Consider the following 24,407-nt stretch of genomic DNA (forward strand, 5'->3'; position numbering starts at 1 on the left):
TAAGGCCACGTAGTTAACATAGAACATAAGAACTAGGTTTGCTGTTAATTTGTCCAGGAGTCAGACACTGTTAACCACATGCACTGTTACTTGTCTGCCATTTCAGAGGCGTTAATAGTATTCTTTTACGATTCAGATTTTATTTAATGTTGAAAGTAAACAGTTAATATTGCACTTGCACGGATGAGATAAGGGAATGGATGCAGAAGCTGTAGCAGGGAAATACCTCTTTCGCCACATTCCTGACTTGGCCCATAAATAAGGCAATTTCTGTTCCCCTGCCACTTGCTCCCCTGAAGAAAGGTGGAGGGAGGCACTTGCTCGGTGAGAAGCTCACCAGGAAATACTGACTCTGTCTATAAAAGCGAGTTGCTGTCCTCGGGCCACCTATGCTACACAATGGAGGGTTAGCCTTATGCTTCATCGGGTAAGGGACAAGCAAAGCATACATCTGGAATACTCAGCCTGCTACTTTCTCTTTTTCCCAAGTTTTCCACTAGCAACTAGATGGGTAATCAAATAGGTCACTCACTGGGGTCTAATTCTCTTATTTCAAAGGTAAGAAATCAGGGAATCTTATTTTTGACTTCAGATCGAAGCCAATGCAGCTTTATAATTAATAAAGAAAGCCCTGATTTCCTTTATAGCAACTTAGCCAGGGCTCAAGGGGGAGGGAAGGTGAGGAGCTGGAGCTTCAAAAATCACTAACAGAGCTTCCCTGGTGGTGCTAGTGGTTGAGAGTCCGCCTACCGATGCAGGGGACTCGGGTTCGTGCCCTGGTGCGGGAAGATCCCACATGCCGCAGAGCGGCTGGGCCCGTGAGCCATGGCCGCTGAGCCTGTGTGTCCAGAGCCTGTGCTCCACAACGGGAGAGGCCACAACAGTGAGAGGCCCGCGTACCGCAAAAAAAAAAAAAAAAAAAAGAGGAGAAAAAAATCACCAACAGAAGCTACTACGGTGGGTAATCCAGATAAACCCACCGTGACTCTGAGGTCGCCAGTGGACCAGTCATGCCCAGTGAAGACAGTCATGGGGCAGGTGGGAGACTGGAGTTGTTTCCTCAAGAGGAGGTGGGAGAAAGGTGTAGCTGGTCTAGCCTTGAACCGACCTGGGGGAGACTCAGAATTGAGTATCGGAGATGAGCTGGGGGAAATAACAGCCTTTCCATCTCACCTCTGACCAGTCTCCTGATTTCCACTGTGGACAAGGGAACTCGTTGCACTTCTGAATGGTGACTTTCTCTTGATGCGTGCATTTGCTATCATCAAGTACGTCATTACGGGTGTTGACACAAATAGCCCTTCTCCTCTGGCTTCCACCATCACAGCTTTTAGAACACTGAAAGGACAAAACAAATGAAATAAAATTATTGCTGAGTTTCTCATCAAGCATGCTCAAGATACTGGCTAGGCTGGCTTGTCTCTTCCAGTCCTTAAGAAACAACCAACCAACAAAGCCTGGTCAATTCTAGTTGTTATTTTAGTCATGTTGATCATGTTACCAATTTATTTACCAGGTTTATACTGGTCAATATTAGCAAACTGGCAAAGGAAAACAAAACTGGACATAGTTTGTGGGATATGAAAAAAGTGTTCTGTTGAGTTGTCCCACCACTTCCAATTTTCCACATGCCATGCTCACATCAGACATTACAAATCAATCATGGTACTCTTCTGCAGTTTTAATGGGGGCAGCCATTATAAATCAATCATGGTACTCTAAATGGGATTTCTCAATGCAGCTCTGCAAGGAGCCATCATCAGCTAATCAGACTTACTCCAAGAAGAAGACTCTGAGTGAGAACCAACTTACTTCAGTCCAAGCAGAATAGCGCCAGCCACCAGTGTTACATTCTCCTGAGCATTTTTCCCGGTTGCTTGGTTTGGGGTGACTGCTGCAAAAACTGTCATCAACCTTCTCGGTCTTCCCATCTAGCCTGCTGTATCTGGCACAGTAGATGTCTAATGTGCGGTAACCCAAGCCACACTGGGCACTACATTCACTCCTGCTAGCCACATGCCACCTATGCATAAACAACGGGGAGAAACCAACATTTCTATTAAATATATATGTCTTATTGAGATTCGACTGGTGGAAGAGTTGAGCTCTGTTTTCTTCCTTAACTCAAATACCATGAAACGCAAAGCCACAGTCAGTTACTGAAATCCAATTTAAAACCAGCATTTCCATGTATTTTTCATGGCTGCCAATGTACACGTAAGTCACAGAGTGATAGTCAGTGGTTCTGTGTTTGTGAAGATTCTCCCCTGATACAGTCAATGTGAAATTCAAGTAACCAAAAAAAAAAAAAAAAAAAAAAACCATTGGAATTCAGCAGAGCAAAAAAAGTAATTTTATATTTAAAAGGTTCATGCGACCCAGCCTTTCATTTGTCAAGGAGGCTGCTTTAACAGGGAATCACTGTTGGAAACAATCCCTAGGAAACCTCCTTTACGTGGGCCTGTGCTGGAAAATGCTCAGTGAACATCCTGTGAATTAATAAAGGAATGGATAATTTGGACTATAATTGTGAATTTCAAGTATGCTAAACTGTGTACATTGTTATCTGTGAATAAAGACTATAAGTTGCTTGAAGGCATAGACCGTAGTCTATATAACTCAATTACAATTTTTTTTTTTTTGGCTGTTTAGCATCTTAGTTGTGGCACGCGGGATCTTTGTTGTGGCACACGGGATCTTTCATTGTGGCACGTGGGCTTCAGAGTGGGTGGGCTCAGTAGTTGCGGCACATGGGCTTAGTTGCCCAGCAGCATGTGGGATCTTTTTTTTTTTTTTTTTTTTTGCGGTATGCGGGCCTCTCACTGCTGTGGCCTCTCCCGCCGCGGAGCACAGGCTCCGGACGCACACGCTCAGCGGCCATGGCTCACGGGCCCAGCCGCTCCACGGCATGTGGGATCCTCCCAGACCGGGGCACGAACCCGCGTCCCCTGCAACGGCAGGCGGACTCTCAACCAGTGCGCCACCAGGGAAGCCCAGCATGTGGGATCTTAGTTCTCTGACCAGGGATCGAACCCAAGTCCCCTGCATCAGAAGGCGGATTCTTAACCACTGGACCACCAGGGAAGTCCCACAATTTTTTTTTTTAAAGACTAATTTTTTTTAGAGCAGTTTTAGGTCCACGACAAAACCGAGAGGAAGGTACAGAGATTTCCCACATACCCCTGCCCTCACATATGCAGAGCCTCCCCATCGGCAGCACTCCCCACCAGAGTGGGACATCTGTTACAACTGATGAACCTATGTTGTCACATCATTATCAACTAAAGTCTATAGTTTACATTAGGGTTCACTCTTGATGTTATATATTCTATGGGTTTAGACACATGCTTAGTGAATATATATCCACCATTACAGTATCACACAGACGTAAAACTCCTCTGTGCTCCACCTATCCATCCCTTCCGGTCCCACGATTATTCACTTTTAAAAGTAGATATGAATCTAACAAATTTTTGTCAACTTTATATCCCTAGTACCTATAAGACTTTTTTGGCACACAGTAGGTGCTCAGTATGTACTGATAAATCAAGTGGTTCTTTTAATGCTCCAGCAGTGGAGCTAGAGCTTAAAAAAAAAAAAAAATGCTTAAAATGAATAGAATAGTCTAAAAAATGAGCTTGAAACGTGTTTCGTTGATCAAATTTAGCAATCCCAAAAGGATGATTTCTTTATAATCTTCATTTGAATTTGCTCTTGATCGTTAATTCTCTCTTGCTCATAAACTCCGTGGCTTGCCAAATACCAATGTCCTAAAAGTTCTCCCTTCTACACTCAGGAAGAGAAGAAGAGCACTGGACACAAGCTTATCTTGGAATTTCTCACAAATGCTCAAAAGTAGGTCAGAGTTGACCCACTCCTACATTTGGCATGTAAAGTGGGCTACTGAGATTTTCCATGGGAGTGACATAGTATTTGGAGGATTTATTTCTAACCGGAACATGTTACATGGGGATTGTAAAACAGTGCTTTATCTCATCCTGTCAAAGTTTAATCTGGGCAAACTCTCACTTCCCTAAGGAAGTGAGGCAAAAAATGTGGACCAATTCAACAGAGGCATCTGGAACTTTCATCCGCCCTTTGATTCTCAGCTACCTTCTCTTTGCCTTCATCATTTCCTCGTGGAAGGGTTATTTTCCATCCTGGATAAGGGAGCCAGGAATCCTGCCCCCTACAAGCGCACCAGCAGCTTGGGCTGGAAAAGTGTACCAGAGTTTTCCTGATATTCACACAATCCCCAGAACCCAGGCAGAGAACATGGCGTAGTCTGTGAAAAGGTCACAGCACTGCTTTAGGGAAGTTCTCAAAATGCTATCACTTAACTTCACTTATTATCACACTGGCAAGTCATCTCACCTTCAGTGTTCTGAACTCATTCATTCATGTCATGTAACAATTGTAATGTGTTACTATATTGCAGAAAAGCAAAGTGTCTGTTAATAAGTGGAAAACAGAAAAGAATGTATGTCTCCAGTGGGTGTGTGGAGCATTATGGCATTAAATAATTTGGGGAACTACTGATTTAAGCAAGTTCCTCTATTGCAGAACTTCTCAGGGCCTTCAGAATGTTAATCTGAATTACAAATCTTCACATAGTGGAGAAGACAGTCAGTAATACTTCTCACACATACTGGTTTGCCATGGATCATCCTGTTCAACTAGCATTCCATAAAAATGTTTTGGGAAAAACTGTTGTGGAGTTTGAGCAACCAGTATTAATCTTCTCTCCAATCGTTCAGTTTTGCACAAAGATACTTGGCAATTATTAGTATAAATCATAAAAACAGCCACTGTCAAGTTGACAGAGAGAAGACAGACAGTAATGCCTTCTTTGGGCTCAGTTTCTGCCTTTGCCTGTTTTTTCAGTAAACAACTTTATTCTTCCAACAATCTGTAAATGCCAGTAAGATATGAGCTTGAATGCTGACATATAAACACAAACTTCTAGGGACTTCCCTGGGGGTCCAGGGGTTAGGACTCTGTGCTCGCACTGCCGAGGGCCAGGGTTCAATCCCTGGTTGGGGAACTAAGATCCCACAAGCTGTGCAGTGCAATCAATCAATCAGTAAGATCTACTTAATTTCAGACATAAGCATGCACCTGTCTAGTTATGAGGCTTTAAAAACTAATCCTAAACTTCCCCTTTTATTTTTTTTATTTCTAAATTCTCCCCCACAAGGTCTGTCACTTCTACCATAGACACATCTACCAAAAGGCATGGCTAAAATTCCTTCACTTTCTTTTCTTTAATCAGCCAGAGGTGCTATCATCACCCAAGCCGGTTCCCTGAGCTACTGTCCTCCTTTGGTATCAGCAGAGTTTAAGGTGGTTTTTTTTTTTCTTTTTTTATGTTAAGTATAAAAAAAAGCAGGTGGCTTTCTCCAAATGGGGAATTTAGAATAGTACCTTTGATATACCTACTATATGAAATGCAAAGACTTTAAGACCTGACTTTATTTACCTAGTTATTGTGAAATGAGTTTTAATAAAAATCAGAATCAGAAAGTGCAAATACAAGCTCAACACTTATTAGCTAAGTGACTCCAGGCAGGACACTTAACCTCACAGAGGCTCAGTTTCCTTATCTGTGAAATGGGGGCAAGTAGGATCCATTTCATAGGGCTACTAGGAGGATTAAATGAGACAAGGCATGTGTAGCATTTAACACACATGACAAGTACTCACAAAAAGTAGCTGCTGCTATTATTATTACCCTTGGTATTTTATTCTCTAACCAAGTTCTGAGTAGCATGTAACTCCACGTAAACCATTAATACAAAGTAAAAAGAAATCCAGTTGGTATCTTCATAATTCTACATAAAAGTATCATGGATCCAAGGCTACCTTTCAATGCATTCACTTTGTACAATTTGCTTAATTTTTGTTCTCCGTCAGAAAGCTTCCAATGCAGGAGAAACTCTGGAGAACATCCAATTCGCCAGCATCATCACCAACTAATGGCAGCTTATTTTAGAATCTGATTGAAGTGAAAAATATTAGTTTCTCGAAGAAACAGTTCAAACATGATCTCCACCTCAACTTGGTGCTCCTTGCATAAACTTTAAACAAGGTTCTTCAAAAATCTTTTTTTTTTTATGGTCAAGTTCTATTACTTGCGGTTCTTTGTACAAACCCGCCTTCCTTGGGATTATAAGAGCATGCTCAGTGCTGCAGGCAGGTGTTCCACAATATCTGCACTGATCCTTTGAGACTCTACCGGCCCCAGCTGGATTCAGTCAGTGGGGAAGTGAAATCTAAGGGAATGCAAGTAGGGCGGGCAACAGACATGGAGCAGAAAACTCCTCAGAGTTATTCCTTTTCACCAAGAGAAATGGAAACGCTTGATAATTCTCTATTCACTCGCCATTTCTTGCCTCAGATTTCAGATTTTTCTTAAATATAGAACTGTTTGCATATCTAGATATCTCTATATAAATTTTCTTCTGGTTCCCTCCGTAACTCTACATTAGTGCGTTGCAACTTTCACATACGTAAAAGTTCTCATACTGGGTGATAAACACTGTGGGTGGATACAGAGCATTATGGGTACCTTGATGGACGAGGTTACCTCTTTTCTGTTGCCTTTCCAAACAAACTTCTGCATTTGACGTAACGCCCTCATAATAACACCTATGCGGCGAGTTGTGAGGGTCAAATGAGAACGTTTTTTGGCAAGTGCCATACTCTAGTAGTTGTTTCTAATTCTCAGGAGAAGAACCAGAAATCTGCAGGTATGTGTCTTAATCAGTTTCAGAGGGATGGAAAATGGGCTAAAGCTTATTTCACTGAAACACAAGGAAGGGGGTCTAAAGACTAACAACCACACCTGCTTCTCACATGCAGAGACCTCCTACAAAACCCTCACAACTCAGTACTAAAGACCATGAGGAAACACTGGCCTCACCTCAGGTCACAGTCTGTGCCGCAGGGTTCAGTAATGGGTGCTGGCTGGGGCAGCCGATCACATCTTTGATCAGAAACTGTAAGGTGATCAGATTCCCTGGTACAAACAGGTTTTCGTTTCCGCTCCCCTAAGCAAGGAGGAAAAAAATTATTCAGACAAAGTAGCCTATTCCATAAACTATTTAGACCAGGGACTGGCAAACATCTTCTGTAAAGGGTTAGGTAGTCAATATTTTTGGTTTCGTGGGCCACATGACTTCTGTCGCAGCTACTAAACTCTTGTTATAGGGCAAAAGCAGCTGCTTACAAATGTAAAAAATGGGTGTGTCTGTGTTTCAATAAAACTTTATTTATAAAAGCAGGAAGTGGGCTGGATTCAGCCCCCTGGCTGTAGTTTGACAACTCATACTGTAGACAAAAGGAAACAAGATCAACCACATAATACGACTACTAAATCTATGTCTCTGGAAAAATCAGCTTGGCAGAGCTGATTTTGCTTGGCTTCACACATAACGAGGAAACCTAGCATATTCTGAATCCCTTGAACAGCTCAACTTGCCAGCCCAAAGTGACGAGATAGATGCAGAGAAAGATTAGAAAATGCATGCAGATCGAAAGGTTTATAGATTGCATGTATTCGGCTGCTTCCAAAAAAATAAAAAACACCTTGAATCCCCCAAACTCAACCTAAAAGTAGATACCTTGGCAGGGTTTGCTGCATGCTTGCCAGGGTCCATGACTGTTCCAGTAAAACTGCTGGGGTTTGTCTTCAATTGGAATGTTGAAAGAATAGCGCACATCGGGGTTGTATAACTTTCCCACGGACAACACCTGGGACGTGCAGACAAAATGGAGAGGATGTGCATGGGCCTGGTGATTCTTGGAGTTAGAAAATGGGCATGGGCTCATTGCCAAGTGTTTACCTGAAGCAAAAGTTCTTGTTCAATGCGATCTGTGGAGTTGATTCTTTCCACTACGTTGTCGGACCCGCTGTACTCTATCACGGCATTCCCAACCCGGATTTCCCTTTTGGACATTGTGACAACAAAGTCTCCATTTAGCAAGAATTCACCTTTACTGCTTGATAAAGCTAAAGATGAGAAAAGAGAATTCATTGATTTGCTGCCACTTGAAATAATACTTTGATAGGCAGACAGCCAGAGTGTGAAGAACGTAGACTGTTCAGCCAGACACGCACAGGCTCAAATCCGAACTTTGCCACCTGGCAACTATGTGGCCTTGGGACATCACTTTCCTCCTCTCGGTCTTGATCTCTTTATCTCTTAAGTGGAGATAAAACACCTCCCCTTCATGGTGCCCTTGAAAATTAGAAATATAATACAAGTGTGCTAATTAGCCTGGGGTTTTTGAGACAAGCCCCGCAAACACAGGATTACAGATGGAAGCAATGAGCTGTGGTTACCAGAGGAGAAGGGGCGGGGCGGGGGGCAAAAAGGGTAAAGGAGATCAACTGGATGGTGATGGATGGAGACTAAATTTTTTGTGGTGAGCAAGCTGTAGTATATACAGAAGCAGAAATATAAATGCTGTACATGTGAAACATCTAATGTTATAAACCAACATTACCCCAATTTAAAAGAAGAAAAAAAGTTTTATGATTTAAAAATGCATATTAATAAAATGAACACTTACAAAATTGGTTCCCACACAAATAACCCTTTCTACTTCATATGAGAATTAGCTGAACCTACTGAATCTTTGTTAGTTTTCTCTGTTTAGACAGATGTTGAAATGTAGAAATCCACAGCCAATATGATGCTCAAATATCACTTCCTTGGTGAGGCCCACTGACGTAGCCAGCCTCCAATACGGCCCCAACAATCCTTGCCTTTTGATAGTCACACCTGTGTTGTTCCCTACCACACTGAGTAGCACTGATGTAATAATAGTAGCACTGGTGTGATCACTAGGATACTGTGACTTCCAAGGCCAGGTCAAAGGCATTAGGGCTCCACCTTGCTCTTCCTTGAATCTCTGGCTTTAGGAGAGAAGTCAGATGCCATGTTGTGAGGATACTCAAGCAGCCTCATCGAGAGGCGTCTTGCAAAAATCAGTGAGGAACCAAAGCCTACTGCCAATAGCATCTACGTGAGGCATCTGGTGAGTGGATCTGCTAGCCCCAGTCAAGCTTTCGGACAGGATCACAGCCCTAACTGAAGTCTTCACAGCCACTTCAGGAGAGACCTTAAGCCTGAAACACCCAGCTATGCTGCTCCCAGATTCCTGACACACAGAAACTGGGATATTATATATACTTGTTGTTGTAAGCCACTAGATCTTGAGATAATTTGTTACATGGTAAAACCTACCTGGATCATTGTTTTTAAAACTGCAAGCCCCTCCCATTGGAATCACAGATTCCATACTTCCTATCCCATTTCCCACCTTAATTTTTCTCCGTATCACTTTGTTTATGCTCTCTCTCTCCAAACAGGAACGTAAGCAAGGATTTTTGGACTGCTTTATTCACAGCTATATCTCAGCTTCTGAAAGAACACATGGTAGATGCTCAAAAAATAGTTTTTTGGGGGAAGAATGAATGAATCCACTGTGAATCTTGCAAAAGATGCAACAATCAGTGAAGCTGAACAAGGAATGTTAGAGAACAGCTTGAGTCAAGTGCCAGAACACTGGCCAACTAAGAACATGACAGAGTTAGACCAGTTAGACATTTAAGAAAAGGAAATAAAAATGGACAAAGAAGAGGAGATGACAGCTGCTTCGGAAGGAATAATTTACTCATCCAAGTGTCAAGAGAGACTACTGGGAAAGTGAATAAAAACCTCAGGAAGCTTTTTAAAAAATGACCCGCTTTCAGATTTTACTGTCAAATTCAAACTTTAAGCAAAGAATGTACCACTCTATCACATGACTTGACTGGAAAACTTAGGGAAAAATATTTATTAATTGCTTATTCTCCATTCTAAAAACGTGGGCATGATTAAAATCAAAATACAATTTTGTTGGATATAAGAAAAAATAAAATTTATTTTTATACTTTTTGATTAATTTCTCAAGATAAAATCCCAATCATATCATGATCAAATCAAATCATATCCCAATCATATCTTCCCCCTAGTATTTACTATAAAAGTTTGGTTTTATTTTAAGTACCTTTTTTTTTTTCCAGTACTACTGCTCTTTGAATAATGAATTCTCCCATGTTTTGAGCTTGACATGTAGCAGGTACTCAAGAAAGCAGAGCTATTAAACATTTGAGCCCTGAACAAAATACTAGAAAGAGGCCAGTAACCTTCTGTAAGTTGTGCACGATTAGCAAATCTTGGCAGCGAGGGATCCCTTGAAATGCACAGGCCATGTATCTAGGTGAATAAAAGGAATGTGGAAATTGGACCCCGGGTTGGCAAACAGGTGTCCTCCCAGACACGAATGTCAATCATTTGGTACTAGCCGTTCAAGAAACTACGCAGAACAGGATTCCCTGACAGCATCGTGTCTCAGCATCATTGATGACATCTGTCTTGGTTGTGGGATGGGGGGGGAGCCAAGTTATCTTAGGCGACTGCCAGATCCTAACCTGCCCTTCACTGATGCAGGTGACGCACTGTCTTTCACCAGAAGTAGACCAGAAGCAATGCATATGTAGAAGAGGTTGAGAGGATTTAGGGCAAGTAGATATCATACCCTTATGTGGGAATTAATGAAGGCTTCAATGAAGCTCTGAATATTCCCTGTGGCTCAGTAGCAGTAGTGTCCCTGTTTTCCAGGACACGGGAACCTCACAGAGTTCACCCAGCTGGGTGCTATACTGATGCAAGGACTGCTCTTCGCAGGGTCAGGAATTAATTGCATCGAATTTGATCCCTAAACCTGCGCTTCATCTACCAGAACTCCTACCTTATAAGCCCCATCTTGGCCCTGAGGTAAAAGTAAGATGCCTTCGTTGGAAATGGTTGGGAAGAAAGTGGTGACACAGGAACAAAAGCTTTTAAAAAGATAATCTTTTGAAATGGGCAATCCAGGATCTTGGCTTCTTCTTCTTGATCCAAAATCCTTTGATTGTCCCTCTACTACCAACAGAACGTAGCTCAAATTCCTTAGCATCACCTTCCTGTATCTTTGCAAATCTTATCATGACCTATTCTTCCAACCTCACCATTCACTCCCACCAATAAGCCTCAACCCCAGTCATGTTCATCCCCAGGTCAGCTACACATTTTTCTATATGGAGGTAGTAAAGTGAAGTGGTTAAGGGTACAGGGTCTGAGGTCAGACCAATAAGGGTTTTAACTCTTTTCCCATTTTCTGTTCATGTGACCTTGGGTAAGTTATTCAACCTCTCTGAGCCTCAGTTTCGTCCTCTGTATAATGGATTTCTTATAGAATTGTTACAAACATGAAGCAGGATAGTGCATATAGGATTTGGTAGCTGGCGGGTCAAAATGCCTTCAAATGCATTATCTCCTCATCACACTTTTATACTTGCTTAATTCATGGATAAGAAAAGCATGACTTAAACATTATTATAATATTTTCTGAGGCCAGGTGACTTCTAATCGTGGAAGTGTGTCTCCAGAGCCTGTTAACCACTAAAGTTTTCTAAGAAGAAAGTCAACACATATCCACGAAATGAGTGAATGAATTCAGGCGTTATCTTATGTACAAATTGAAAGCAAATATGTTTAGCTAGAGATTTTTAAAAATTTAAGATATTTGTTCTGCTAGACTGCATGAGCCTCTTTAAGTAAAGCCAGCATTTAAAAAGGCACTTTTCTCAGCCTAAGAAAGATCCCAGTCCATAGTAGGTGCTCAGTCAACGATGTCGAAAGAACAAGTGATTGATGGAACCTGACATTCGTGACAAGGAGAACACACAGCTTCCAGCCAAATAACTGTTTCCCCGTCAGTGTAAACCTCTGACAACCTCATCTCCCCTGCAGCGCCTGTAGCGTGAGACCCACCGGCCATGCAAGATGTAGGAGTTTCAGTGGGTCACTGGTTGGAGGCGAGGTTATTTCTGTGGCACCTCAGGCCTCCTGAGGCTGCCTCCTAACGTGGGTCACTTACATGGCGGTGGCAGGATGGGCTGCCAGAAAAATCACCCAGTTCTTTCAAGTGAAGTCGCATGCTAGCTACTCAGCTGACGTTTCACTAAAAGGGGGGAAATGAGATGTCACAAGGCCAGTTCTGTAAATTAAGCGATAATCCAGTTCTGGCTGTATTCAAAGAGCAATCATCTATCCTATGTTAATTCTGGGGCTCCTTTCCAGTGTCTCCAGGCTTCCTCTCATGCTTATGCTGACCCGGGGGCATTTCACCCTTCACTGCATGCTCCTTATCCCATTAGACGGTGAGTAGGAAAGGAGATAGGAGTCATCAGGTGAAATGGAGTTCCTGCTTTATCTTGAACTGGATCGATTCCTGTCTTCCCACTGCCACCATTAATCAAGGGCTAAGTGTCCTGTAGACAAATAAGCACCATGGAAATGGCTCCTTTTTCTCCTAAAGAAACACGCACATGGTAGCACTGGGTGCAACTTGGCTTCAACCCAACGGGAGGGAGGGGTCTATGCTGAAAGGATGACCTTTGACATGGAGACTTTCTGCTTCGGTACCTTGTGAAACAAATAGTTTCCTGAAAACAACAGTCTACTGCCCAACCTCCCACTAATGCGATTAGGGAGCTAATTTCCTGGGTTGGTTTCCCCCCCATTTCACCCATCAGAGCTGGGCTGCTACAAAGGCCCTCTCTCCTGGAAACTGCTCCTTCACCAACACATGCGAAAAGAGTATGGCTTGACTGACCTTGAAAAAAAAATGTGAGGTATACAGATGATCGCTTAGCAACCGAACAGCTAGGACTGGCCTCCAGCAAGACTCAACTGGGGGCTTTAAAATATTCTTAGAGCATTTGCTGCGCCTTCCTTCAAGCCAAGAGTAAACATTTACACCCGGCAGATTTGATGACAACATCATATTCCTCCTAACTTGTTAAGAAACCACTGTAAGGTTCAAAGGCTCTAAGGTCTTGACCTTCATGCTCAGTGAACTGTGACTCGCCATCTTTGCTTGGACTTTTCATTTGTTTCCAGAGAGACGTTCTTTGGCCAACAGGTAACTTTCCCATAATATTCCATTAAAGAGCCATGACTACCTCAGACTGTCTGTCCCAGATGACAAATCTTCTTTAATTTTGCTTTCATTCTTTACAAGGAGATTAAGAAACCTCTAGCGAGAAATAAAAGGATATAAGAAGGCCCTCCCCAATTCAGGCACCTGACCTGGTTGATGAAGTTGAATTGAACTGAGGCCACTGCTTGGAAAGAGATTGTTTTTCCAAGAAGGAGAATAATAGTGGAGAATCCTTCTCCTTTTCGATGAGAAGAAAGGAACAGCTCAACATGGTGTTTGGCTCTCAGGAAATTAACCAATAAAGGAGGCTGCATGCAATGCTGCTGGATTTAATTAGGAAGTAGTAAGGCCACAGCAGTCACAGGTTCTAATTTATAATCCAGTCCACGAAGAAGAGTGCTTGTGCATTGTGCACAAGCACAATTGGTTGTGCTTGTTGCACAAGCACAACCATTGTGCACAGTGGTTGAAGGAGAAATGTGGGATTCCCCAAAAATAATTTGGATAGGGTCCTCAAGAACTTTGTTAACTGTTTTAAAGGGTACCACTCATTTGCATATTTAGGGTGAGGAAAAGCTGATGCAACCACTGAGAATTGATTCCAAGTAAGATTTTACAGTCTTTAAAGAAGGAATGATTCCGTATATTTCCATCATAACTCCATCCCCCCATTAGGCACATGGCAGGTACTCAGTAAGTGAAGGCAGCATGAGCAATAATTATTATTCAATAATTATTCAATAATTCAGCCATCATGTACTTAGTTCATATCATGTGAAGGCTTCATATCAGAAGCTAAAAATATAAAGACACAGCTTCTGACCCTAAAACACTAGTGGTCACATGGATAAATAAGGAACAAGTCTCAAGCGAGTGGATGGTGACTGCATCCTTTTGGCTGCTCAGGTCAAAACCATGGAGTCATCCTTGACCCTTCTCTTTCTCTCATACACCATATTCAACCCATCCACTAATCATGATGGCTCTACCCTCAAAAGATATCCAGAATTTGACTGTGTACTGCCAATTCCACTGCTCCCACCTGGGGACAAGCCTCCAGCACATCTCTCTTTGACTACTGCAAGAACTTTCTAACCCATCTTTCTGTTTCTACCCTGTACCCTACCTACCGACCCCATCTATTCTCAACATAACAGCCAGGGTACTCCTTAAAAAATATAAATATGATTATATCATGTGTTTCCTTGGTTCAAAACCTCTAGTCGCTACCCTCGTCTTTCAGAGTTCAAGTCCTTTCAATGATTATATGGCCCTATATGATCTAGTCCTGATACCTGTTTAATCTCATCTGGGACTCTCCTCTGTGCTTACAAAGCTCCAGCCACACTGGCCTCCCTCTATCCTTGGAACAAACTAGACATATTCCTCTTTTAAGGATTTCACATTGGCTGTTCCCTCTGCCTGGAATGCTCTTCCCCTAGACAGCCATTGTCTCTCACTACAATTCAAGCATTTCAACTCCACTGTTCCCGCCCACTCTCAGTGTCCCAATTTCCTTTATGCTGCTCTGTTTTCTAATTTTACTTATTACCTTCTATTACCTGTTTATTGTCTATCTCCTTCCACTAAAAAGTTCTAAGAAGACAGAAATTTTTATTTATTTTTTTAATGTTTTTGTTCTGTTTTGTTCATTGTGCCTAGAACAGGGCCTGGCACATATTAAATAAGTGGCTGGCTGAATGAATGATGAGACATTGCAGAAAATGCTACAACACAGGCATGTGTAAATGTTATATTTAATTAGCACGCTTGGCTAAAGGGTCATTGCTTATCTATAAACGATTTCATGCAGACATTCCAAACTATAGATACGGGTTCTAATTCAATCCAACAAATTCTCATTTCTAACTCAGTATTTCCAGATGTTTGGACTAAGCCTCTACAGAGGCGGTATTCAGATGCATGGAGTCCCTGCCTGGACATTATAAGAAAGTCCATTCATTTCTTTTAAAAACTGACTGCCCAGCAAGACTGCCCTGATTTCTTCTAGATCTGAGTGCAAGTCGTGCTGCTTTTCAGAGCTAAGAAGAATCTGGTTGTGCAAGGTGACTAGCTGAATCCCTTTCTGTCATTACCCCAGTCCCCATGTCCTTTTTTTAAGGAAAAATAATTGGGTGAATTTCCTTATCACTTATGGAAGTTTACAGAATGATAATCTGAAGTGGGACTGGGCTGAGCAAACAGTTGAAAATGAACACAGGGTTGTTGGTGAGCTGTGGTTTGAAAATAGGAAGAGATATGAATTAATCATGTGCCTGGCCATGGTGAGAGAAAGATGAAGAAACTATGAAGTAACAAGACGGGCCACGTTAGCAATGACATAAGAAACATATTGCCAGTATAGAACCTTTTGGAATGACCGGGAATCATGAAATGTTGAATAAGTCCACCTGTGGTCTGCTATTGGTTAAGTCAACTAACACCTCTACTACAACACTGGCATGTCAGTTACCCAAAGGACAGATTTTTTTTTTTTTTTTAAAGACTCAAAATGAGCAATGATTTTAGGCTAAACTTACAAGGCAAATACTTTCAAAATTTGATTTGGGGATATATGGGGATATATGTATATGTATAGCTGATTCACCCTGTTATACAGCAGAAACTAACACACCATTGTAAAGCAATTATACTCCAATAAAGATGTTAATGGGGCCTGTTTTCTAAGATCCAGAGTCAATTCCTTGATACTGACTACTAGAACTACACAACTCTTAAATCAACAGGCTGACGGTGTAATGTATAAGGGAGAAATAAAATGATGAGTTTCAAGATCAACTTCTTTCTTTTACGAAAATACATGACATCTGAAAGCTGTCCACCTGCTATAGGGGAAAGGAAGGAGCCTCTGCCAACTGCTCCAGAGAACCAGAATTCCTGCAAATGGCAGGGGGCACCCATCTCACCTAAGTAGTTATCATCCTCTGATTTCCCTGAGAAACTGTGCTGCCGCACATCGATATTGGTAGCACCAGCTGGAATTCGGACCACAATATTGTAACCTGAAAAGAAGTGAGCAGAAATTGAGCATCCCACAGATTGGTTCATTTTCTCTAAGCATGGTGTAAAAGGTGGCAAAAAAGGAATACAATATAATTCTCACTAGTAGGTGCCTTATAGCCAGATGGGTAATGTACCTTATCAAGACTCATTTTACACTTGACATGAATACTTTTACATATTACACGTGGTTAACAATGTTTACACTTCGACTATTTTCCTTCTCATGGTTCTTAGGAACAAATTCTTACCATAATGTACTGTATTAAATGTTCCTGCCACTGTTTTGCACGAAGAATTATCGCCACCACAAACCCCACATTTATCTCTCCGGGCTTTTGAGTTTAAAACATGATCGCATCCAGCTTGCTTTTAAAAAGAAAACAGTTGAAATACATGGTAAGTATTAGAGAGATTATAAAATGATAAGTAATGTGTTTCTTTGAATGAGGTGCATTCAAAATGACAAGAACTTTTAAGTCTCTTTAATCTTTCAAGGGTTGGGAACTCAAATTGTCTTTAGCCTTGCTGTGGGAAAATGTGGTCCTTGGACCAGCAGCCATGGGCATCCCCGGTGATGTTGGGGATGCAGAATCTTAGGCCCCACCCAGATGTACTGAGTCAGAGTAGATTTTCTGGCATGCTAATAAGACCCTTAAGTGCTTCGTCTACAGATTAAAGTTAGAGAAGCACTAGTCTACAAGTAAGTAAAGTAAATGAGGAAAATAGCTCAGGAATGGGAAAAAAAAGAGAGGTTGAGGACTGTATCCCATTAAAGAACTCACACCGCATCTTAAGGGAGCAGCCGCTGTCCACTGGAGGCTACTGCTGCCATGCAGAAATAGGAGCCCAGTGTTGACGTATCCCAATGTTTCAAAAGGGACTGGAAAATTTGATTTTATGTGAAATCCCCTATGTTTAAATACAGGCTATGAATGGAGGACAAAAGCATGACTCCAGGCTGCCAGGTTGAGGCCTCAGGCTCTAAGCGGCCTCTTTAATTTCTTCACATCTTAATGCAATGCAGCAGTGTAGACTGGGGTCTGAAAAGGACACCGGCAATCACCAGAAGACCAGGAGGACAGAGTTCACATCCTCAACTATTTTGTTCCTTCGAATGAACTAGTCTTTGAGGAGACACTCAATGTTTTGCTCTAGCGCATGGACTAAAAAGGAAGTCCGCACCGTAGCTGTGGGTCAGGAGGCGGGTGAAGCTCATAGGGGCTCTTCAATCAAATCCTACCAATGAGGAGCTCCAATGTGCCCTGGACTCCATGCAAGGAACAGATACATCATCTCAGAGCCTGGCTGCGAGGGAGGAGTTCTGACTGGTGAGAGCTGGGAAATGGTGCCAAGCCCTCAAGAAATCAGCACTCTGACGCTTTACCATCTGCCAGAAGGGTCTCGATTTCCCTCCCAAGAATAATTTGCCTGTATGTCTTTGGTAGAAGTTATCCTGCTTCAAATCAGAAATCTGAGTGAGGCCGGCTCTTCCTCGTAACATCTTTTTGGAGCACAGCTATTCAATCTACAAAACTCACTGTCAGGAAGCTTTTGGGTTTAACCTTATGCACTGTGGTTATCGTAAAGAAGCGTGTATGTGTGTCAATTATAATAAATCTTCACAGGGAGGTTTTTTTCAGACTCCCACAGAGAGTGTCAGAAAAATCTAGGGCAGTGGTTCTCAAACTTTGGCATGCATCAGAATCAGGTGGTGCTGGGAGGGATAAATTAGGAGTTTGGGACTAACAGATACACACTACTATACGGAAAAGAGATAACCAACAAGGACCTACTGTATAGCACAGGGAACTATACTCGATATTTTGTAATAACCTATAATGGAAAATAATCTGAAAAAGAATACACACACACATAGGTAACTGCATCACTTTGCTGTACACCTGGAACTAACACAACATTGTAAATCAACTATACTTCAATAAAAAAATAAATCAAATAAAATAAAACATAAAGAAAAAAAAGAATTGGGTGGTGCTGATGTTGGTCCGGGGGCCCCCACTTTGAGAACCACTGCCCTGGAGATGATGCACAGATACTAGCAGCTGCTATTCTATGAAGGAAGCCACACATCCCAGCTTGGCAGCAAGACAACACAGTGAAGAAATCGCCATCTGGGACTCACCCGGCAAAGGCCTTGGACACAGATGTCATTGGTGTCCTGGCCACATGGAGTTCCATCTACCACTCTGTCACGGAGCTGATAGTAGGCCGTGTTCCCCGCCACCCTGCAGAACAGCTTGCAGCGGTCCTTCATCAAAACTAGACAGGAGAGACACCATGCAACGTGACTTTTGTGCCTGGACCCCGTGCCAGCCTGCCAGCCACGAGCACGTCTCCAGATGCACTTACTTCCACTGTACTTCGGGACCCAGCGCACGTTCGGAAGCAGACCATTGATGTTGAAATGCTTTCCATCAAAGTGAGCACACTGTTCGTCTCGGAAGTCTCGCTTCTGCTTGGGACATGGCTCCGTGTTGCAGGACTTAAATTTCATTCTGCGCCCTACACAGTACTTCCCGCCATTTTTTGGCCTGAGAAAAGGTAAAGAACACACGTGCTGTATTACAATGTATTTCTCCCCATCACTTGATAATGTAAAGAACACACATACTGTATTATAACGTATTTCTCTAATGTATCATAATGTCATGTATTACAATGTGGCTTCCTGTCTTTGAGGGAAGCAAATGTGAAGTGGACAGTGACAGTGGCCAGGGCAAGGGCTCTGGAATCTGGGTTTGCACTCTGCCTTCAATATCATTAAGTGTATAACCTTGGGCCAGTCACTGAAGGTCCTTGAGCCTCAGCCCTTCCATTTGTAGAATGGGAAGGCACCACCTGGTAAGGCTGTTTTGAGGATAAAATAGGAGAGCATCTAACTTAAAGTGTGAAACATAAAACCTGGCGTCTATTAGGCCATTCTGTGTCCTCCTTCCCGTGAACATCCACAGTCCTTCAGTTTTAAAAACATAGAAGGCCAAGGGTACAAATGAGTACTTGGAATGATCCTGTCTAGCTTCCGTACCATGGTACTTTCATGTGCAACCATCCTAAAACTTGCACCACTCCATTTCCATTCATTTCTGTCCCTCTTCTCTCTTCCTCTCTCTCCCTGCATGACCGTTGTTTTTGCTTTGTTTTACAAATAAGATGGAATAAGATGTGCTCATATTTTGACTAACTTAACAGGAGAGAGTGTAAAGGTTTCATTAACTTTCGTGTGACAAGAGTATGGAGGACGCCTTGCAAAGCATCACAATGCAAATTTAATCTCAGCATGCAGCCCCGTTCATGGATTTTCCAGATGTGACCCAGAGAGTATATTAAACAACCCGTCTCCCGGCAGTCAACAGCTTGCCAAGTGCATCACAGAGACGGGAAGATCACAGAATCGGAGGAAACTGGACTCACTCACAGCCCAGGGCTGGAGTGGCTCGGATACCAGAGCTACTCGCATACCACAGGTACCACAGTTGAGGGCACCTCTCAAACTGAAAGATTTCTACCTTTTCTCTTTAGAATGAATTTTTCAGAGTAATTTGGACCATAAGAAGTGTTTTGTTTTTTTTTTTGGTTTTTTTTTTTTTTTGCTTTGTTTTGTTAACAGGGCTTGGGGAAGGGAAATATATCCATGACTATAAAATACAGAATGAGGGGCAGTCTAGCTGAGCCCGTGAGGCTCTAGAGTTGCATCTGGCTTCTTATCTTGGCCCCACCCTCACTGTGTGACCTTAGACAGAGTTCTTAGTCTCCCAGAGCTTCAGTTTTCCTCTTCTCTAAAATGAGTGCACACAGCAAATGCCTAAAAATGTTAGTGACTATGATGTTACATGTCAGCACAACCCAACCTAATCCCATCCGATTCAGCAGTTTCTTTGTTTTGAGTACCAAATCTGAGCTATGACGTGTGCACCGTGAGGCAGGTCTCAGTGGTACTGCAGAGTGCCTGAGTCTCAGGAAGGGCTGCCTGGCCATGATGCTGTCATAAACATGTTCCATCCACCAAAGATTTCTAGAGGGAGGTAAGAGCATGGGCTTTGCAGTTACAAGCTGGGCAACCTTGTGTAAGTTACCTGGTCTCCGCAAGCTTCATTCTGCACATGTAAACAGAGATGATGCTGTGCATCTGAAAGGCTTGTTATAAACGAGGAGCTCAGCAAGGAGTCTCATAACTAACTATTCATTGTTATTATGAAGAAGACTGCATCTAGGGATGCAAAACGGCTCAAAACCCAACAGTATCTCTGTCTGATCATTTCCCCATTAGGCCCATATGATTTATATCTGCCTTGTGTGCTTGACTCGCCCATATTCACTCATATCTTGCCCAAGGGGAGGGTAGCTGAGGTACTTTTATATCAAGGGATGGAAGGTTCAGAGAAGTTAAGGACTTTGCCCAAGGTAACACAGCTAATAAAAGAACAGAGACAGGACTGGAATTCAAGCTTCCCAGGTTCTCCCACTGTGCTCTTCCTGCTTCATTCTCCAGGAACTATGGTCCAGAGTCCTGTCTTTTTCTTTTTTGGTGCCATTTAGAGATACAGCCTTGGTTTTCTGGATACCAAGTTCTTCTCTCAGTACCAAAGCACCCCAGTCTCATGCATAAAATATCACTGATGACACACGAATAACTCAGGCTCCTAACGCTGTAAAACCTGTTTTTCCTTCTACAAAGAAGACCCCTTCAATTTTTTTCTCAAACTGAAATGATCTCTGTGGAATCTTTTTAAATGTCCCAACAAACTACAATGGATCCATCAGATCATTCACCTGTTGTCTGAAAGTAACTCATATTTCTTTCCCTTTGAAAATAAATTTTTTTCAGTGATTTTTTTTTCTTTCGGTTCTCTTATATAAGAAGTGTTTTCTGACTCTTGAAATTGATCAAGAGCAGCAGTTCCTCGGGCAGCGAAGAGTTAACATTTGCAGGTGGCTTCCTGATTCACATGGTAACAGAATCCACCTTTGCTTGCTTTGACCACTATCAAATGTCAAAGAGCATTTTGTGACTTATTTCTATAAATGACATTAAAAAAAATAAAGCACACACAGAAAACACTCCATGTAAAAGGCAATATTGCCAAAGGTTATAGATACAGATTCTGGAAACAGGATTTGAATCCCAACCCTGCCTCTTAACCATGGTGCAATCGTAGGTAAATCGCTCAGTGTTGCTAAGCCTCAGTTTCCCTACCCATTAAAGAAAGATGATGCTAATATCTACTTCAAGGGCTGAGTGAGGATTAATGGGTTAATAGATTCAAAGCACGTGAACGAGGCCAGCCATACAGTAAATGTTTAGCTATTACAAGGGTCTGTAAACTACAGCCTGTGGGCCAAATCCAGCCTACTACCTGTTTTTACATGGCCAGTGAGATAAGAATAGTTTTTACATTCTAAAAAAATTTAGAAATAAATAAAAAGAATATTTTGAGACACAAGAATTATATGAAATTCAAATTTCCCTGTTCATAAATAAGAGTTCTATTGGAACACAGTTACACCCACTCTATACGTATTATCTACGCATGTTTTCCACTATATCAGCAAAGTTGAATAGCAAGGACAGCCATCCTATGGTCCACAAAAACTAAGATATTTATTATCTGACCCTTTACGGAAAAAGTCTGCTGACCCCTGAGTAGTCTAGTGTACAGGGCACCATGTCACTTTGCAACTTCAGTCACTGACTCTGCATAGCCATCCGGTGCGGTAGGTAGTAGTATCCTTGTTTCTGAACCCTTGCTTGAACTGGGCTCAGAAATGTTAAGTAACCTGGCAAGGTCACATGCAGCTAAGTGAGACATACTGGCTGAGAGACCAAGGCAGGTCTCCCTGACCCAAAGCCCACAGTCTGGCCTCTCTCCCACGCTGGCCTCTCTTGAGACAGGTCTCTTTTCCATTTCAGAACTGATTCTATGACTTTCTTTGCTTTTTATGGAAAGGCAAATGATATTTTATGAATAAGCATAAATTTGTCCTTTAGAAATATATGGCTTTTTTAATATTCCAGACAACAGGATCTCTGCTTGATTTCCATGTCCCGTGTAATGAGGAGGGCTTTACACAACGGAACTTACGTTTCAGCATGGAGAAATTCATGTTTTAATTTAATAATTTAGCTGGATGGAAGTTATTTCCCCATATAGGCAAATACTGAAAATTATAGGAAATGTAGTTTTAAAAATAATATTAATCGCATTTTCTAACTATTAAGATCCTTTTAAAATAATGCTTGTCGAATAGGGATGGAAAGGACTTAAGGAAATTGCTGATTAATTTCTATGAAAGTAACTATATTCAGCACAGGCAAGCTGAATCATATATGCAAAGAAAATTCACGATGCCGCACGGCCAAAGCTAGGACAGAATTTTTGCCAAGATCATGGCAGGTGCATTCTACTCTCAAGGAAAGCTAAACTTTGGTCTGCAAATGGGTTTGAAAAGAAATCTCAACATCTATGTTTACTTACGATGAATTACAGTTAGCACAAGGAAGAAATTTCTAATGATACAACAGGCGGCCTGAGAAGGTAGTGTATTTTCTATATTTGGAGGGTTTTAAGGGGTCTAATGACCGATTACGGAGAATGCTGAAAGAATATTCAAGGATTAGATGGGGTGGGCCAGGGAGCCATACTAGCGATCGTTAATAATTCTGCCAAACGGGGCAGTCTATGGGACTGGATATCTCTATTCATTCATTAGTTAATGGCTCTCCCACAGCAACCAATTCTCAGTATTTCAAAAGACAGATCCTTCTTGACTCATGACGGGGTTACGCCCTGTTAAACCCATTGTAATTTGAAAATATCTTAAGTCAAAAATTCACTTAATGCACTTAACTTACTGGACATCCTAGCTTGGCCTAGCCTACCTTTAATACGCTCAAAACACTCAGGTTAGCCTACAGTTGGGCAAAATCATCTAACACAAAGCTTATTTTATAATAAAGTATTGACTGTCTCTTATAATGTATTGAAGACTATACTGAAAGTAAACAACAGAAGGGTTATCTGGGTACAGAATGGTTCTAAGTGTATCAGTTGTTTACCCTCATGATCGTGTGGCTGACTGGGAGGTGCAGTGGCCACCGCTGCCCAACATCAACAGAGCATCGTACCGCGTATCACTAGCCTGATCAAAGATCAAAATGCAAAATTTGAAGCACTCTTTCTACCGAATGCGAATTGCTTTTGCACCGCTGTAAAGAAATCTTAAGTCTAACCATCATAAGTTGGGGACCATCTGTAAATTCATCCAACTCAGCGCTCAAAAACACTTTGCTGCCATTCTTTACACCCAAATGAGAGACTGGTTTTCTTACATGAAACAAACATATGTTAATTCTCTTTTATGGAAGATTTCATAAGCAGTTGCTACGCTCAAAGCCTAAGTGGGAAACATTTAGTTCACAAATCCTGTCTTTTCTCATATCTATGAGTTTATTATTATTCTTTAATTTAACCCATCTCCTAATTTAAAAGCAAAAGAGAAGCACGGGAAGAAGGAAATACTTTGCCTTTCCTAAAGAACTCGTGTGATTTTTTTATGGACTATAACAATTCTATAAACCCATTTTGTTCCAGCTACCAGGAAGCTCAGAGCCAAATTTAGAGCACAAAACAACAAGTATATGGGCCAATGGCCTGGTAATGCATCGTCTATTTCCAGCGCTTTGTCTTGTTTTGGTACTCCAAGTTATGTTTTTGGTCATTCTGATTTAAAATTTTATTCTATTATATGTTTCTTATAGATCAGGTGACCACATAATTGTTTAATTCAGGACACTTTGAGAATTGAAAGGGGAGCTATCAATAACTTCTCCAGGACAACAGATGTAAACTGGGACCATCCTTACACACCAGAACATATGCTTATCTTATATGTAGGGCGTCAGTCAAAAATGGGATTAAAAAAATAAAGCATTTAAAGATAAAACATTAGGGCTCCATTCTCATGATGGTGAACCAGTTTGGACCAACAACTTTTTTGGGATATGAAGTTAGAAAGGAGATGCTTTCTAAAGCTTGTTCATCAAGTATATAGCACGATCCCATGCACATGGCAAGGCTGCTTCTCTTTTTTAGCTTTCATGCTTTCAAGGAAAATAAAAAACCTAAAACTATAGCTTAAAGTATGCAGATGCTAAATAAATACATTTTTGAATCACATGAATACAGTGAAAACGTAAGAACAACCCAGTGTTCTCAATAAAGGTATACCTTGGATTCTGAAAATGGAGATCTTCATTATAGTCTAAGGGCTCCGCAAACTGAGAAAAGCATTTTGCCAGCAGTGGGGGTGGGGCTGGGAGGGGCTGCATT

At 41.7% G+C, this 24,407-nt stretch overlaps 1 protein-coding gene across 18 annotated transcripts in view; it reads right to left on the reverse strand.

Moving 5' to 3' along the window:
• ADAMTS9 (ADAM metallopeptidase with thrombospondin type 1 motif 9) overlaps nucleotides 1-24,407 on the reverse strand; it is an 813,664-nt gene that overhangs the window by 156,441 nt on the left and 632,816 nt on the right. For all 18 annotated transcript variants that reach the window (XR_013830124.1, XR_013830125.1, XR_013830126.1 and 15 more), the window contains 9 exons: nucleotides 18,430-18,611; nucleotides 18,203-18,339; nucleotides 16,308-16,425; nucleotides 15,963-16,058; nucleotides 7,845-8,011; nucleotides 7,623-7,752; nucleotides 6,923-7,049; nucleotides 1,813-2,023; nucleotides 1,174-1,338 (listed from right to left, as the gene is read on the reverse strand). Coding sequence is in view for 2 of the 18 variants with exons in the window: in XM_079933633.1 (XP_079789759.1) it covers nucleotides 1,174-1,338; nucleotides 1,813-2,023; nucleotides 6,923-7,049; nucleotides 7,623-7,752; nucleotides 7,845-8,011; nucleotides 15,963-16,058; nucleotides 16,308-16,425; nucleotides 18,203-18,339; nucleotides 18,430-18,611 (1,333 nt within the window). In the remaining 16 variants the exon portion in view is untranslated. The remainder of the gene's footprint in view (nucleotides 1-1,173; nucleotides 1,339-1,812; nucleotides 2,024-6,922; nucleotides 7,050-7,622; nucleotides 7,753-7,844; nucleotides 8,012-15,962; nucleotides 16,059-16,307; nucleotides 16,426-18,202; nucleotides 18,340-18,429; nucleotides 18,612-24,407) is intronic.

Source organism: Stenella coeruleoalba (genome assembly GCF_951394435.1).
Source record: "Stenella coeruleoalba genome assembly, chromosome: 10".
Classification (NCBI taxonomy): Eukaryota; Metazoa; Chordata; class Mammalia; order Artiodactyla; family Delphinidae; genus Stenella; species Stenella coeruleoalba.